The 16,192-nt window shown below is 58.3% G+C and overlaps 1 protein-coding gene across 1 annotated transcript; it reads left to right on the top strand.

Annotated features, from left to right (window-relative positions):
- The first annotated feature begins 958 nt into the window (after nt 1–958).
- Nucleotides 959–15,819, top strand: FAM20A (FAM20A golgi associated secretory pathway pseudokinase). The gene is made up of 11 exons (XM_074160138.1): nt 959–1,272; nt 7,015–7,199; nt 7,654–7,704; nt 8,153–8,231; nt 9,304–9,396; nt 10,956–11,071; nt 11,474–11,654; nt 11,983–12,092; nt 12,232–12,313; nt 12,396–12,455; nt 15,555–15,819. Exons 1-11 carry the CDS (start codon nt 959–961, stop codon nt 15,817–15,819), a joined length of 1,536 nt encoding a protein of 511 aa, XP_074016239.1.
- The last annotated feature ends 373 nt before the right edge of the window (nt 15,820–16,192 follow it).

Genomic DNA, 16,192 nt, shown 5'->3' with positions numbered 1-16,192 from the left:
AAACCTAATTGACTTCTCCCTTTTTTCTGCAGTTTATTTTTTGTTCTCCCTTACGCAGAGTGCTGGAGCCAGGCTAGTCTAGTCATGCTCCCTTTGTTTACAGCTGGTTTCTCCTCCATTTCCCTCCCTTGGCCCGGTGCTCCCCAGCCTCGCTGTGCTCTCCACGCCACGCACGCCTCTCCTGCTGTGATGAGCTCGATGGGTCTCAGCCCAAGCTCATCCCTCCTGCCAAGCCTCTCCCAGCAAACTGCACGGGGGAGTTTCCTCGACTTTTTTTGTTGGTTTTTTTTTCAGTAACTAAGAAAAGTAAAGCAGAGTCTGAAGCGTGTGCTGAAGAGCTCCGCAGAAGGGGCTGCAAGCCCAGCCGCGGGGATGGAGCCCAGCAGGGCTCTGCCCGCTGACACCCAGAGATGTCCCGCCCCGAGCCCCCTGCCCCGGCGACACTCGCCACCCCCGGCTCCTGCCAAAGGTCCTGGCCGGCTGGACTCCCCGCCTCCGGGAGAGGGGGCAAAGCCCCCAGAAGGAGCCCAGGGGTCGGGGCAGGCGGGGGGAGCCTGCAGCCTGCCCGGGGAGAGGCGGAGGGAAGCCGGGCAGCTCCAGGTGCCCCGGCCGCTGCGGCGGGGCGGGCGGCAGAGCCCGGGGGCGGCGGGGCTCGGTCTCCGGGACGGCCTCCTCCCGGACCCCCACCCCTCTCCGGGACCCCCACCCCTCTCCGGGACCCCCACCTCCCTCCGGGATCCCTGCGCTCCCTTCACCCCGTCCCCCCCCCCGGCATCCCGGCCGGTCCCCGCTCCCCCGCCCCGGGCCCCGAGCGCCCTGCCCGGTCCCCGCCCCGAGGTGCCCGCACCCCCCGGCTCCGCCGCTCGAGCTCCCCCGTGCGCCCTGCCCCGGGAGGCGGCGGCCGCTCCCCGCTCCCGGCGCCGTCCCTGCCCGCGGCTGCCGGTTCCCCGCACCGGCCATGCCGGGGCCGCGCCGGGACCGCCCGGCCCTTCTCCTGCTGCTCGGGGCGCTGCTGGCGGCCGATCTCTACTTCCACCTCTGGCCGCGGGCGCGGAGGGAGCTGGCGGCGGGGTCCCCGGGCTGTCCCTGCCGCCACCGCCGCCCGCCCGCGCCCGCCGCCCCGCCGCCCCGCGCCCGCGCAGCCTCCGCGCTGCGGCGCCTCTTCGCCCACCCGCTCTACCGCCCCGCCGCCCCGCCGGGCCCCGCCGAGCCGCTGCTGGGCGCCCGCGAAGCCCTGCGCTACTACCGGCGGAAGGCGGCCCGCTGGAACAGGTGCGTCCCGCCGCCGCGGAACCCCCGCCCCGCCCGCCACCGGCACCCCCTGCCCGGGCACCCCTCCACGGGCATCTCCTGGGCACCCCCCTCCCGGGCACTGCCTCCCCGGGCACCCCTTCCCGAGCATCTCCTGGGCACCCCCTTCCCGGATCCCCCCTGCATGGGCACCCCCTCCATGAGCAGCCCGAGCACAGGTACCCCCTGCACGGGCACCTCCCGGGCAGCCCCTCCCCGGGCACCCCCCGGTCACCCCTTGAACGATCATCCCAAGCACAGGTACCCACCGGGCACCCCCTCTCCGGGCACCCCCTCTCCAGGCACCCCCTGCACAGATACCCCCTGCACGAACATCTCCTGGGCACCCTTTTCCCGGGCACCAGCCCAAGCATATCCTCACCAACAAGCCTCTCTGAGCAAACTGCTGGGCACCCCCTGCATGAGCATCCCGAGCACAGGTACCCACCGGGCACCCCCTCTCCAGGGCACCCCCTGCACAGGCAGCTATCTCCTGGGCACCCTCTCTCCGGGCATCCCTCCCGAATACCCCCTGCACAGGTACCCCGCAGGCACCCCCTTTCTGGGCAGCTCTCCCGGGCACCCCTGCTTAAGCACCCCAGCCTGGGCATGCTCCCCATGGGTACCCCCTGGCATCCCCAGCCTGGCTTGTGCCCCGCTTCCCGGCTCTCTGCCCCACCATCCTCCCCCTCACCCCCCAACAACCAGCACCCCACGGACAGGCAGGGCTGAGCAGGGGGTGGCTGTGCTGGGAGGGGGCTTTCTGGGGTGCCTCCTGCTCCACTGTAAGACCCCTAGGGGAGGGGTCGGGTGGCTGCTGGGGCACAGGGTGAGACCCTGCGAGCTGGGTCCTCCTGGGGGTAAGCACCTCCTTTGCTCCGTGTCACCTTTTTGGCTTGGGGCAGAAGGGGAACCAGCCCCAGGCGCTGAACCCCAAAGCTGGTTCCCTGTGTCCACCATCCCTCAGGGTGGGTGACAACCGGAGCCCCCAGGCTCCGGGCCAGAGCCCTGCACGTCTCGGTGTCTGCCCCCATGCAAATGCACGGGTCTCCTCTCATCCACGGTGGGGGTGTTGGGGTGCTGGCCCCCCATTCAGCCCCTCTCCTGTTCCCTCTGCTGACTTCTCTGCAAGAAAAGGTGCAGAGGCTTTTACTTCTGGAGAGAAAGGGACCCCCAGCGCAGAGCCCTCTCCTCGCCGCCTCTCCCAACGCCAGCAACTCCCCCACCTCCTGCTCCTGGGGTAGGACCGTCACTAACCCCCATGGCCCCTGCCCCGGCGGGGACAGTGACCCTCAGCACCAGCTCTGAGCGCCGTCTGCCTGTGCACGATCCGACCACTCAGGCTTCACACCCCGAGGCCCCTGAACCCCCGATCTGACCCCCCTTGCAGCAGGGCTGTGGCCAAGCGTCCCCTTGCACCCCACCAGCTTCTACCTTCATGCACAACCTTGGATCCAACAGAGATGGCCACGGAGACGTGATGCCGGAGCAGGTCACTGTGGTGTCTTCACGCGGAGGCTTCCAGCACGCCGAGGTCACAGCATCGTCTCGCTGTCCCCTCCATGGGATGGGGATGGTGCCAACCTGCAAGGGGACCGCCTCAGAGGTCCCTATCCTGGCACTTCCTTGCTGCCAGGTTTGGTTTCCAGCATCAGACCTGGCTCCTGCTCCTCCCGCCACCCACGTGCTGTTTGCTGGGCCGCACAGGCAGGATTTCCAAGCTCCCGCTTTCTCCACTTGGATGAGGATTCTTCTTCTTTCTGTGGGACTCACCCAGTCCCGGTTTCAGGCGCAATTCGCAGGAGGCGGCGATGGGAAGCGGTAATGGAAGGAACTGAAGAATGACCTCCATGGCCTGGAGCCCCCGTGCCTGGGTCAGTCTGGAGCACGTCGAATCCTTCACACGCTTGAAGTCCATGGGCGGTGGGTTTGGGTATCCGTGGGACACGGCCAGGCTGCGCCATGGGACACCCTCGGGTGCATCTTCTCAGAGCTGAGCAATGCCTCCTGGAGATGTCAGGATTTGGGCAGAGATACAGATGTTTCCCAAGCAAAAGCCGGGTGGGGACGGGGGATTTGAACCGAAGCAGCTCCCGGCACGATGGCTTCTGGAGCACCACCAGAAGCCCTGAGCACCCAGTGCCAACCACTGGCAGCGGCACTGGCGTTACATCCACACCAGCCTCGCCTGCGGGACAGCCCCGGCTGTTTGGTAAGAAGTCTGCATTCCCCGATTTTATTTACGGCTTTGTTTAAACGTGCTCCTTGTGGCGGAGCCGTGGCTGCACGTTGCCTTTCGTTCCGCGGTTTGGTTACGGTGCGACCAGGAGGAAAGTTGTGGTGCCGTTTGCCCTTGATTGACTTCACTTCGCACCTCCGGGAAGGAGAAGGGGAGGCAGGAGAGTATTGGTTATTCTTCTCTCGCTTTGAAATAAAATATCCGACGCTCATAAGCGGGTAAAGCCTTCAGAGAGCACGCACAGGCCCCGGTGACACAACCCCTCCTGCCCTTGGCGCTGCAAATTGAATGTGTGATAAGGCGGCACGTCCCGGGGCTGAGGCGCTGTGTAAGAGCGTGACTTTGCTGTGGGCATGGAGAAGCGTCTGCCCCACCAGAAGCACTGCAGAGCCCCTGTCCTCTCCGACGTGGTCAGCGAAAGAGCCGGGAACGAAGCGCAGTATCCTCTGTGGGACCCAGGAGCCTGCGGCTTTCTCTCCCAATCCATAGGGTTGGCGAAGCTGCTGCTGTCTCTGGGGACTGAAGATGGTGCCGCGGGAGCAGGGTCCACCCCAGCTCTCCCCGAGGTGTGACCACCTCCACTGCCGGGCAGACCAGGGTCAGAGCTGAGTGTCTTCCCACGGGCCACCCTCTCCTTGGCTCGCCTGGGTGACCACACGTTTCTGCATCACACGTAGGTCTGACTGTTGGCGAAGCAGCTTCCCGAGGGGCAGGATGCTCCTCTTGAGTGGAACGAGCTGTAGCTTAACCCTGCACCTACAGCACAGCGTCCCTCTCTCCATCTCTGTGGCCAGATGGACATCAGCTCATGGAGTGGCCCCAGGAGAGGGCCCGTTTCGGATACCCCTGGCCGGGGGAGCACGGCAGCGTGTCCTACCTCCAACGGTGCTCGCTCGGCGCTGGCTGCTGCCCCTTCCTGTGCTTTTCCCCAGCACTTCAGCTGGGACGAGGAGTTTGATTGCAGGATGCAGAACCAGCTGGAGAGACTGATGGAGACACAGGAAGGAAACAGCAAAAAAAACATCCACACCTCTTCAAAACCAAAAAAAACCCCTTAAAAACTCTGAAGCTTATTTTTATCCTTGAAGGAGCAGTTTCAAAACCCCAGACTCTGTAACCGGCTCCATGCCAGGGGAGGCACAGGGCGAGTGGACACCGGTGGCCTGTGCCCAGCGTCACCCCGTGCCATGCAGAGCGAGGGCAACCCCGGGGCTATTTATAGCAAGTTAGAAATTAACCCGGGTTTTATATCATTTCGCCTTTTGCAGAGCTCTGCTTTTACAGGGAAATATTTCAGGGATCCTGAAGGAAATGGGGAGGAAGAGGGAGCTGTGTTTTGGGTTTAAAAGGCTGGAAAGGGGCTCGCTGGCCCTGCAGCAGCTCGTCCAGGGCAGGGATCGTGCGGGCCCTGGGCTGGAAACAGCCACCAGCCGGGAATTGCCTCCTCCTGCTTAACCACTGCATTTTTTTCCCCATCAGTAATGTATTGCTCACTGCCGCCCCGGGGAGAACAGCCTGTGGGCATGGGAGGCAGGAGAGCAAATCTGGTAAAATATTTGGGCAGCTTCCTTAGGGACAAATCCTGAGACATCCTCCTCAATTGCACTGAGGTCTTTAAATTGCACTGGGGTCTCAACCCCTGGCTGTGCTGGGGGGTTAAGGTTGCGCCTCAAAGACTTGCCCACGGGTGACCTGGTGCACAGCAGCGGGCTGGAAGGTCGAGGCACGTCCGCCGGAGCCGAGGGCATCCCGGGGCCACGTCTTTGTGTGCAGCCAAACCTGCCGACGAGTCTCAGCACGCTCCCGTGTCCACCTCCTCCCGGCTCGGGGGGAGCCTCTGCCTCCTATGCCAGTGGCCCGAGCAAGGGGCCGGACCCAGAGAGAAATTCTCCGACACTTTTCTTCCTGACCACATGCACGCGGACTTCGTGCCGTAGCTGCCCCGATCCAGCTGAAAAGCAAACAAACGGGGAGGGGGCACGGGCTGCTCTGACCTGCAGATACTCCTTGCCTCGCCGTTGCCTAGATTTCTCCCCAGGACATTACCAAAACGCGTCCCTCGCCACCAGGAGGGTTCATCCCTCGTTCACGGTCAGACCGGACTAACCACACTTTAACCTGCTCAGATGGAATAGGATGATGGAAAAAAAAAATCCAACCAAACCCCAACGTTTTCCTGCTGGTCCAAGCCATGCAGTGTGGCAAACCCGGCAGAGTCCACGGGATGCTCCCCTTTCCCACTGCACCTCCTGCATCCTTCAGGGCTGGAAAAGCGCAGGCGTCCAGCCTCCCTCTCCTCGCCACTTTTAGTTTTGTTTGCATCGGGCAAAACCTAAAAAATTAGGAAAAATTCTGAAAAACTAGAGGCAGGCAGGGAAAAGTTGCTTTTTGTCTTCTGTGTTTCCCAGAGCATGTTTTGCGAAGGGTCGGGGTTGGGTCTAGCGAGGCACGAGGCACCTCCTTCTCTGCAGCCGCTCCGTCCCAGCCCTCGTTAATGCCCCGCTCGTTATCAGCCCCCAGCTCCTGTTTTCTTTCATGGATGGATCTTGGCACTTTCAGTGCAAACTGAACTTCGTTTTCGCTTTATCGGGACCGGCTACTCCGTACACGGCTCGGCCGGCGTTAATGAGAAACTAACGCTCTGTCCCCCGCCGGGTGGAATAAGTGACCTTTCGATTGCAGTTGAGCAAAGCGTGGGTCCCGGCTGGGGAGGTCACAAAGTCAGGAAAATGCTGATCAAGTGGGGAGACGTTTGGGGTTTATTATTGAACCTGGGAAATTCCTTCGGCTCCACCTGGGAAAAAAGGTCCGGGTTCAACCTTGGTTTCCAGAGGTGATGGGCAGGATGCTGCTGGACGGCCTCGCCGCATCCCTGCTCACCTGCTCACGGAGGCAATTTGTGGCTCTAACTTGGTGAATTCATTTTCCCTGCCTGGAACCTCCGGCTTTGGGAAAAAACTTGTCAGAGATGTAATGACCGTGAAGACAGTGCTCTGCAGCGGCTTAGTCGGACAAGACCCCGTTGTTCTCCCAGGCTCTCCGGACAAGACTCAAGTTATCCGCTGTCACATCACGTCCCTTCCCCAAGTCTTGCCTGGAGCCTGCAGTCCCTCCGGGAAGCACTTCATCCGTCACAGGCCAGCTTTTGTGTTGCTAGAGGTGTGGTTTAGCTCCAGCTGTGCCCTGACACCTCTGCTGGTCCTGACGGGGCGAGGAGAAGACAACAGAGTTCTTTGCGTTCCTGCTCGAGGCTGCTTTCCCAGGGCTTTGCAGAGAGAAGGTGCTGGCACAATTTGTGAGACCTTTGACCATCTCAGTCATGGCTCCCTGCCTCAGTTTCCCCTCGGGTAGCACCCAGAGTCCTTATCCACCCCGTGCCTCCCAGCTCTGCTCCCCAGCACCCTCCCCGCTCCCCGACAGCCTCTGGGCTCGGAGCAGAAAGGGCTTCCATCCCCCGGCTCATCCTCATCGCTGCTCTCTTCCAGGAGACACAGGCTTTACAGGGAGGAGCTGAACCTGACCTCCCCAGCGGCACCGCTGCCGCTCCGGCCAGAGGCCAGTTGGCTCCAGTTCCACCTGGGCATCAGCCGGGACGGGCTCTACCCACGCTCCAGCCCCACCGTCAACAGGCTCCTCCGGGACATGCAGGACTTCACCACCATCAGTGCCGGTGAGCACCCTCCTGCCGCGGGGACGGGGACAGAGCATTGGCAGCTGCACGGGGCTGGGGGGCTCCGGTCCCACCAGGTCACTTCTGCAAAAAAGGTGGGGGCTGTCACTCGCTGGAGGAAGCTCCGAGCCCCTGTGGGCTTCCCAGCAGGTTTTGGTGCTGTGGAATTGCCGTGTCCTTACCTTGAGATGGGAGGAAGGACCTGGCTGTGATCCTTAATGCATCAAGCACTGGTGCCAGCCATGCTGGGGACCCGTCGCACGGCAGTGTGATCCCAACAAGCTGCCTCAGTCTCCCCTGAGGGGTCTGCACCCCTCGCCATGCACCGATGCCACCGGGGCTGCCGGGCTGGGGCCTCCCGAGCAGCGCTGCCCTGCGTGCTCCGTGCTGGGAGGGGGGTCAGCAGCAGGAGACCCAGCCCGGCGGGGTCTCACCGCTCCTCCTGCCCTTACAGACTACAGCCAGGACGAGAAGGCGCTGCTGGGGGCCTGCGACTGCAGCCAGAGTGAGTGAAACACTGCGGGTCCCCACTCTCCCCCCCACCCCAGTCCCCATCTCCTCCATCCCAATCTCAGCAAGGGAAACATAAAGCCAGGCAATGCCAGGCCCTTCTCCCTCCAATCCCACCCCAGCAGAGGGTGGGATGTGGGTGCCGGGACACCAGTATGCCACTGGTTTCTACTGAGGGGAGGAAAAAGTCCCCAAGAGTACGCTAAAAATGGCTGTAGGGAAAAGTGCTGGAGGGAAATCTCCAGCACAGGGGAGAGGGAGGAAAAACAGCCGCAGAAGCAGAGGGGGGGAGGAGGAGGAGGAGGAGAGGAGCTGAAGGAGGGGTGGGATGCGCTCACCGGGGCAGAAAGCAGGATGGCAGCCGAGCGCGGAACCGGTGCTGCACCGCGCGGCGGGGAGGCTGTCGGGGCGGCTGGTGGCTAACGGCCCCTTTCCTCCCCAAGTCGTGAAGCCCAGCGGCGTGCACCTGAAGCTGGTCCTCAGGTTCCAGGACTTTGGGAAAGCCATGTTCAAGCCCATGAGGTAAGGCACAGCGGCAGAACCGCCCTCCCCACCCCACGTAGCCACGAACCAAGGAGCATCCTTGGCAGGGACAGCCACCTCTTTCCTCTCCTGCGCTCAGCGACCTTGACAGCTGAAAAGATTTCATTGTTATTGGCTGCTCGCACTGTCCCAGAGCCGCACGGGGATAAACACCCATGTTCCCACATTTATTGACGTTGGAAATTTCTCGGCTCACAGATGCCAGATGGCGAAGGACCTTGGGACACTTGTTCTCCCCAGAGCTTTGCCCTCAGCGCCTGCCCCTTTCCTCCTCTTCCCCAGCTGACTTTGTGTTTTACCTTGTTTCTCCTTGGGTTCCCCGGAGTGTTTCCAAGAAGCAGCCCTCGCTCCCGGTCACCTCAAACGGGAGTTCTAAATTGCTTCTGGACTTATTTCTAGGCCCGGGGGACTATTCACATTTATTCCCCCTCACTTCACTTGCCGAGCACGGGCAGGGCAGCGTGCCGCCTGCCATGGTTTGCTCATCCAGAAAGCAGCCAGCTCCTCTCCCACTGGTTTCTCTCCACCTCTGCCCGGTGTCGGGCAGGGACAGGAGGAGACAGAAAATATCCAGGGGCTCAGCAATCCCTGTGGCTTCCCTGTGATATACAGCTGAGCAGGCAAATTCATGTGCTACACATACGTGTAGTGCTACACATACGGGTGCGCTGTGTGAGAGCCAGAAAGTGAAATTAAATGAGCTGCTGCTGGTGTTACTGTCTCAAGGCTACAAGAGCATCAAACCTGAGCTCTTCTCTGCCTCCCACGAGGACCTGAGAAGTCCAGCATGGCCTCTAGCATCCCCCAATGTTGTACCCACCCAAAACACTGTCCTAAGTGGGTCTAAACTCTGGCACAAAAGGTTTTAAAGCCCCAAGTCAGCCCTTCTGCCTCCCTCATCCACCCAGCACCGAGGCAGGGCACAGCTTTGGCTCCTGGCCCTGGCACCAGCGTGGCCGCACAACTGCTGTCCCTGGCACACTGTCCTTGTGCCACTACTCTGTGTCCAGCCTGCCTGCCCTCCCAGATCAACCCCCTTGCTCTCCCCCAGGCAGAAACGCGAGGAAGAGACTCCCGAGGACTTCTTCTACTTCGTGGACTTCCAGCGGCACAACGCGGAGATCGCCGCCTTCCACCTGGACAGGTAGGGACCTGCCTCCCCCAGCTGCCAGCGCCCGGTCCTCTGCCCCTGGGGAGCTCGGGCAGCAGCAAAGCCCCGCGGAGCCCTGCAGAGCTGCTTGGCCTGAGAAAAGCCATTGCTTTGCAGCACCCTTTTGGGAGCCGCTGCTTTATCTGGGCGCGGGGTGGCTCTGGCTCCCATCTGAAGCCCAGGAGCCAGCTTCACCTCGGTCGCTGCAGGAGACCAGGGGGACAGGTGAAGTCCAGGGTGCAGAGAGGTCGGGTGTTTGTCACACGCACATGGTCCCTCTCCTGCATCGAGGTGCAAAGATGAGCTCTGGGCGCAGCCTGGCTCCCCTCCCGGGGAGGGAGTCACACGCTCAATCAGCAATCAAGGCGCGTTTTGGATTGAGATAAACAGAGATGCAGTTTCAAGCCCTCAGCTAACGAGCAATTAACCTGGCACCTCTTCCCAGCAGGCTTTGTATTTAATAAAATCAAAAATACCTTTCTTAGAAGAGGAGGGCAGCAGCCTTCTTCCCCTCGATGGGCTGAGTATTGAACATCAAGGGGAAGGGATCTCTGGCGATGACGGTGGAGACCGTCTCCAGCTCCCCAGCCCAACTTATATGATAATTACTAGACTATAAGTCCCGTAGCTCAAACGAAGGGAGCTGGTTCCAAAGAGAGCTGAATTCCCTTTCCAGCTCCGCCCCTGCATCACCCCAGCGACTCTGCTTGACTCCCCTACCCTCCACTTGCCTCTCTGCATCCCGGCTCCACTGGGAGCTGCAAAAATGAGGCCGGACTGCTTTTCTGAAGTACTTTGTGGTTTTTAGAGCTGAAAGATGCTAGATGAAAGCAAACATTGGGGCTGGGGTTTTTTTCCCTTTAAACATTGCTCAATAAGTAACAGGCTAAATCCTGTTTCGTGCTCGATTCTCAGCAGCAGAGACGGTCCCTGGGCATTGCCCCAGGAGCGAAGCACAGCATGAGCTGGTTCACGCCGTGTTACTGACTCAGCAACCAACAGTGGCTTTTCCACTCTCTGCCATCAATGCCTTCCTGCCCCAGGCCCTGATTTTTTTATTTTTTTTTAAGAATATTTGAGCTGAACCAGCCGGGCGTGAGTGCCTCCGAGCGGGGGTGATCGCTCCTGGCCTCCCGCTGTCACAGCCACGCTGTACCAGGTTCAACGCGTCTGTGCTCCGTGTCGAACCCACCGTCGGCGAAGGGCCTGAAGGGCTGTTCTGCCTCCCCACGGACCCAGGGAGGGGATGGGATGGGAGAAACGGGTCAGGGAGAAGACATGAATCCTGGAGAACATCCAGATCGTTCCAAGCGGTAGCTATTAAAATAGCAAGATCTGAACTCGGCCACTTTTTGATCCAGAGGGTAAAACGATCCTGGCTTTTTGCTGGAAAGAAGCTGGGAGAAAAAAAATTCCACATGGGTGCAGTCATCAAAAGGCCCCCGGTTCACCAACGGTAGGGACGAGGGCAGATTCTGCCGTCCCACGCTGCCACCCTGTGCAGTAACGTCCCTTTGCAGGGCAGGCTCTGAGCCACTGTCCCTTCTGTGCAGGATCCTGGATTTCCGGAGGGTGCCACCCACAGTTGGGAGGTTGATCAACGTCACCAAGGAGATCCTGGAGGTCACCAAGAACGAGATCCTGCAGAGCGTCTTCTTCGTCTCACCAGGTAGGCGAGTGCTCGGGCTGCCACCGGTTGGAATTAGAGGCGTTGGTCCATGGTGGGTGGAAGGACAGGGTCAGCAGTTGAGCGGAAATTAAATTCTTGGGTGAAACATGCACAAAGACATGGTTATAGCAGAGGTGGCCCTCAGCCTCCAGCTGGAATCGTCTGCCAGATCTACTCACCTGCCCCATTTTTCCCACTTTTTCCCCTAGCCTGGGACCAGGTCTGTCCGTTGACCAAAATCCAGGTATTGTCCATGATTTGGCAGTTTCACATCCATGATGTGGGTACATATGCCACAACATGTGCAGTCACCGCCACGCGATGGGGAAGGGGTCAGTCCAGGCTACCTCACAGTCTCCTGGTAGCTCCTTTCCCCAGTTCTCTTCTCTCTTCTCCTCCCAGCCAGCAACGTTTGCTTCTTTGCCAAGTGCCCGTACATGTGCAAGACGGAGTATGCGGTGTGTGGGAACCCTCACCTCCTGGAAGGGTCCCTCTCCGCCTTCCTGCCATCCCTCAACCTGGCGCCACGACTCTCCATCCCAAACCCATGGATCCGGTCCTACTCGTTTGATGGAAAAGAGGAGTAAGTGGGTAAATGATGCTGCTTCCCATTATCTGCACCGCAGGGAGGCACGGGAAAGAGAGTGAGCAGGGTACGGACACACGGACACACAGACATTGTACATCCGGGCAAAGGAAAGCCAAGGCTCAGAGATTGCCCATAATTAATCTAATAATGGTTAATGCCTGAGCATTGACTGGGTTTGACTTCCAGTCTCCTGCATGCACAAGGAGGGAGGTTCAAGTCCTCCTCCTCTCCATCTCCACAGGGGAGACCGGCTCTGGGCTGCTGTTGGGACACGGCAGCAGCAACCACCGAGCGTCTCCCCTTTCTCCTCCATCTCCTGCAGGTGGGAAGTGAATCCGCTCTACTGTGACACGGTGAGGGAGATCTACCCCTACAGCAACGGCAACCGGCTGCTCAACATCGTTGACATGGCCATATTTGACTTCCTAATAGGTAGGATGAAGGGGGAAATAACCTCTTCCAGCAAGGCAACGAGTATTTCACTCGGATCTGAAAGAAAACGCAGGGTAGTTTAGAAAATTCCTTGGTGACACACAAGGGACACTCTGTTCCTCTGTCTGCCCTTTGCCAGGGAACATGGACCGGCACCACTACGAAATGTTCACCAAGTTCGGGGACGATGGCTTCCTCTTACATCTGGACAACGCCAGAGGGTGAGGCTGGGGGAGGACACTGGGGAGGGGGAAGGTGGTGGCCCGCACTAAAGCTCTGCACTCTCTGCTCGCCTCCCCCCAGGTTCGGGCGACATTCCCACGATGAAATCTCCATCCTGGCCCCGCTCTCCCAGTGTTGCATGTAAGTGCCAGCTTCATCTTCCACCCCAGACACGGTGGTGTCCGCACAACGGACTGGCAGCGCTTGCTGCTGGATGTCACCCAGGCCTGGCTCCATGCAGGGAAGGGAAGATCCCTGCTAATTCCCAGCCAAGGGTGCAGGCCAGACACCAGAGCACGGGAATCACAAGTTGTCCCAGAAACAGGGATTCAGCTTTTCTATCAGTTTTTATATCCGAGCATTCAGCTCTGGTGTGCGGCAGCCTGCTACGGTGTCCAACAGCTGTCCTCCTTGGACACTGTCCCGTTGAAGCTAAAAGGCCTTGCAAGCGTAAAGGCTTTCACTGACAGACCAGGAGACACTGTCCATTGGATCAAACCCTTCCAGAAGTCTCTCCTAGCATTTCCCAGCCCATCGGCACAAGGTGCCATCAGCCCCAGTCGTCTGACACAGAGCTCAGAAATCTCCATCCAAACGCCTGGCAGAAATTTAACACAGCTGATCAGGTTTCTTCTTCCCGTGCCATTAAGTAGAAGCTCATAATTTTTACTATTTGAATCCTATCTTCTGCCTTTATTAATTCACATAAATCATCAGCTGAAAATTAAATTTAAGAGACAGAAAAAAACCTGCTCTTCCCTGTGGTTTCTCTTTAGGAGATGCCTAACCTATTTCCTCGCTGTACCTGCTCCGTCTCAGCCCCGGGCTGGTAACTGCACTCTCCCCCCACGCACTTTTGGGGCTGGATCTAATTTTAAGAACTGTTATTTGCACCCTGTGAGTCTTTTCATTTCTAATTGCAGCCTCACGGTGAATCCTTCTCATGAACGCCTATTTTGTGCAGTTTAAATTAACTCTACCTCTTAATTTGACCTGTATACAGCAAGATCCACAGGTCAGATCCTTCCTATTCTTCCAGACCCACCTCCCAGCAGCTCTTCTTAATTGAGTTCTCCTTGTAAGAGCCGGTGGTGAGACCCGCAAGTCACACCTTGTAATAAGCCAGCCAGGGCCAAGAAGAGCGTAAAATCAACTTGTGCTGCCCGAGGGAGACACACAGAAAATCTCATTTCCCACAACAGCCAATCCATTCCGAGTCGAGGAGCATCCAAAAACACTTGGAAAAGAAATAAAAAGGTTTCTTAGAGCAAGCACAGAGGCCACAGATTCCAGCCTGCCCTGCCCAACCAGCTGGGCTCAGCCCATGTCACCTCCTTGTTCCTACGTGAAGCCAAGCCCTGCACACCTAACCAGGAACAAAGTCCTCCAGCCGAGAGGGACCCCTCAAACCACAGGCTGCATCCCTGGTCAACAGCTTCATCTCCTTCCCAGCTGAGTTCTTCTCCCAGTTTGGCTTCCAGCAGCTTGAAATCTGGTGTTTTTAAGCTCCCTTTCCCAGCTCCCAAACATTGAATTCTGCTGCTCTCCTCCCCCAGCGCTGCTCCCAGTACAGTAAATGGGACAAATACAGCCCTGCAGTAAGAAATGGTCCTTTTCTTGTGAAAGAGTCAAAGCCCTCAACAAGGCTCAGACAGGCCTGAGAACAGCCCCAGGTAACCTGGCTCCTGTGTCTTCTTGGCTGACGAAGTCCCTGGAAGGCTCTGGGTCAAATCTTCAACGATTCAACACAAGAGTGGGGTGGGGGCTGCCCTGGGGGAGAGGAGCGGGGCCGGTGGCAGGATTTCCGTCTCATACCCCTTCCCGTGTTCCAGCTGGTCCTTCTGACGCTGTTACAGCATGAAGAAGCCGTTCCCCACAGGGTCAGACCATCCCGTTCCCCACCTCCCGGCCCCGTTGCTGCCGGGAACGGAGCAAACCGAGCTGGTGTTTACCCACAGAGTCCCCCCTCGCCTGGGGGGGAACCGCACGCCCCCTCGCCGCAGCTCGCTTCTGCTCCCAACAAGGAGCAGAACCTCACAGCCGTGCTCCAGCAGTGATTTAAAGCCTCAGTGCCAGCCTTAGCACTCGATAAATTGATTTTTATTTTATTTTCTGCAGGAATATTAAGGCAAGCCTGGCCGTGGGCAGCCAGGACAACAGCCCCAGCTGAAGTCTCCTGCCCCCGTGCCAGCACGGCGCAGGATGCAGTGGGGTGACGGCACTTTCCCCCCTCCTTTGGGCGATGCAATGGGCATCACTGAGCGAAGACAGGCACCTCCTGGCTGCTCCGGAGGGGTGCCCGCACCCGGAGCCGTTCAGGGACCACTGGGCCAGGCACGGCAGCAGCAACAAGCCTCTCGCCCGACATCTGCACGGCCCCCAGAGCTGCAATCAGTTCTGAGAGCTGCGGAGAGCCCCAGCACTGCTCCCAGGCCGAGCCCTGGGTAAACACCAGGCAACAAAGGCAAAATCTAGAGCTGGTTAAAAAGTTTCCGATGGCTCCTTATTCCATCTGAAAACTCTGGCTCAGCTAAAGAGGAATGGCTCCACTAACACAAGCTACTTCATTTACAAAATTTAAAGGACAATAATTAAAACTGCTGATTAATTTTGGCATTAGAGATGCTGGAGTCAAAACACTTCTGCTGAGGGTTAAACAAGTGATTTCAGAATACCGAGTTTCGTTCCCAGAAGCGTTCCAAGATTATAGCTTTTCATCCCACTTTCTGTCAAAGAGAAATAACATTTAAATCTCAGTAACTCTTAAGGTGAAAAGTCAGAGTTAAATCAGTTCCAAGAAATATTCCCTCTTTTTGCTCACAGTTTTGACAGAAGATTTTTTTCTCATTCATGCCTCTTCATTTTACGTCCCTCTCTGCCCCCATCCCATAAATGTCGTCCTTGGAACATGCACCACCCTGCAGGAATCCGGGGAACTGGGTCACCTCTGACTCAGAGGAAAAACCCTCATTACTGAGAACTTCTATCGTGGTTTTCTCTCCGATGACAGAAATCTGCAGTATAAATACTCTGGAAAAACAAAGGAAGAAGTGGAGGTTTCTGCAAAAAATATTCATTCCCTTCAGAAAGAGAGAGCTTTGTTCCCAAAGTTCTTTATCAAATATCTTCACCCCTCCTTGCCCTCCCTCTTCCCCTCCTACCAAGGGGCTCACACAGCTGGTTCTTGCAAAGATGCCACAAGAAGTTTGCACTAAGATGTCCAATTTCTGTTTTTTCCAGAATAAAGAGGATGACGTTGTTACGACTCCAGCTCTTGGCTGAGCCCGAGTATCGGCTCAGCGACGTGATGAGGGAATCCCTGCTGCAGGACCCCCTGGCACCAGTCCTCACCGAGCCCCATCTCTTGGCTTTGGACAGACGGTTACAGCTTATCCTGAAAGCTGTGAGGAAATGCATAGACACCTACGGAGAAGCCAAGGTGGTGGCCAACGACACCACACAGCCCGAGGCTCCTGTGTCTGACAGAGTGAAGCTGACCACCTAAACAGTCCTTAACTCACTCAGAGGTCAGGAGAACCCCCGCAAGCCAAGCAGCAAGTTTAAAAGCTGGTAAATTCCATCTACAAATACTGCAGAGACCAAGAGGGGAAACTCTTCAGATCTTCCAGAATCACAGTGGGTATCTCTGCCAGGTACCCAACCAAAGCTTCTGGGCTTGGCCAGCGTGTTGGTAAGTTGGGGTCTGACTGCAGCAGACCTTTACACCCCAAATTCCAGCTCTCTGGTGGAAAAGCAGTGATCTCCTGGTCTGAGGTTGGCCATGCCCTTGGGAGGGTGGGGGAATGCGTGGCCATTGGTTTGCTCAACCTGCACGGGGTCTCAGTCTTGTGAGTGAAGGGCACAAACTAGACCCAGGG

Source organism: Numenius arquata, chromosome 17 (assembly GCF_964106895.1).
Source record: "Numenius arquata chromosome 17, bNumArq3.hap1.1, whole genome shotgun sequence".
Taxonomy (NCBI): domain Eukaryota; kingdom Metazoa; phylum Chordata; class Aves; order Charadriiformes; family Scolopacidae; genus Numenius; species Numenius arquata.
Note: the sequence above shows the minus strand (reverse complement) of the source record. Positions and strands in the feature narration are given on the sequence as shown.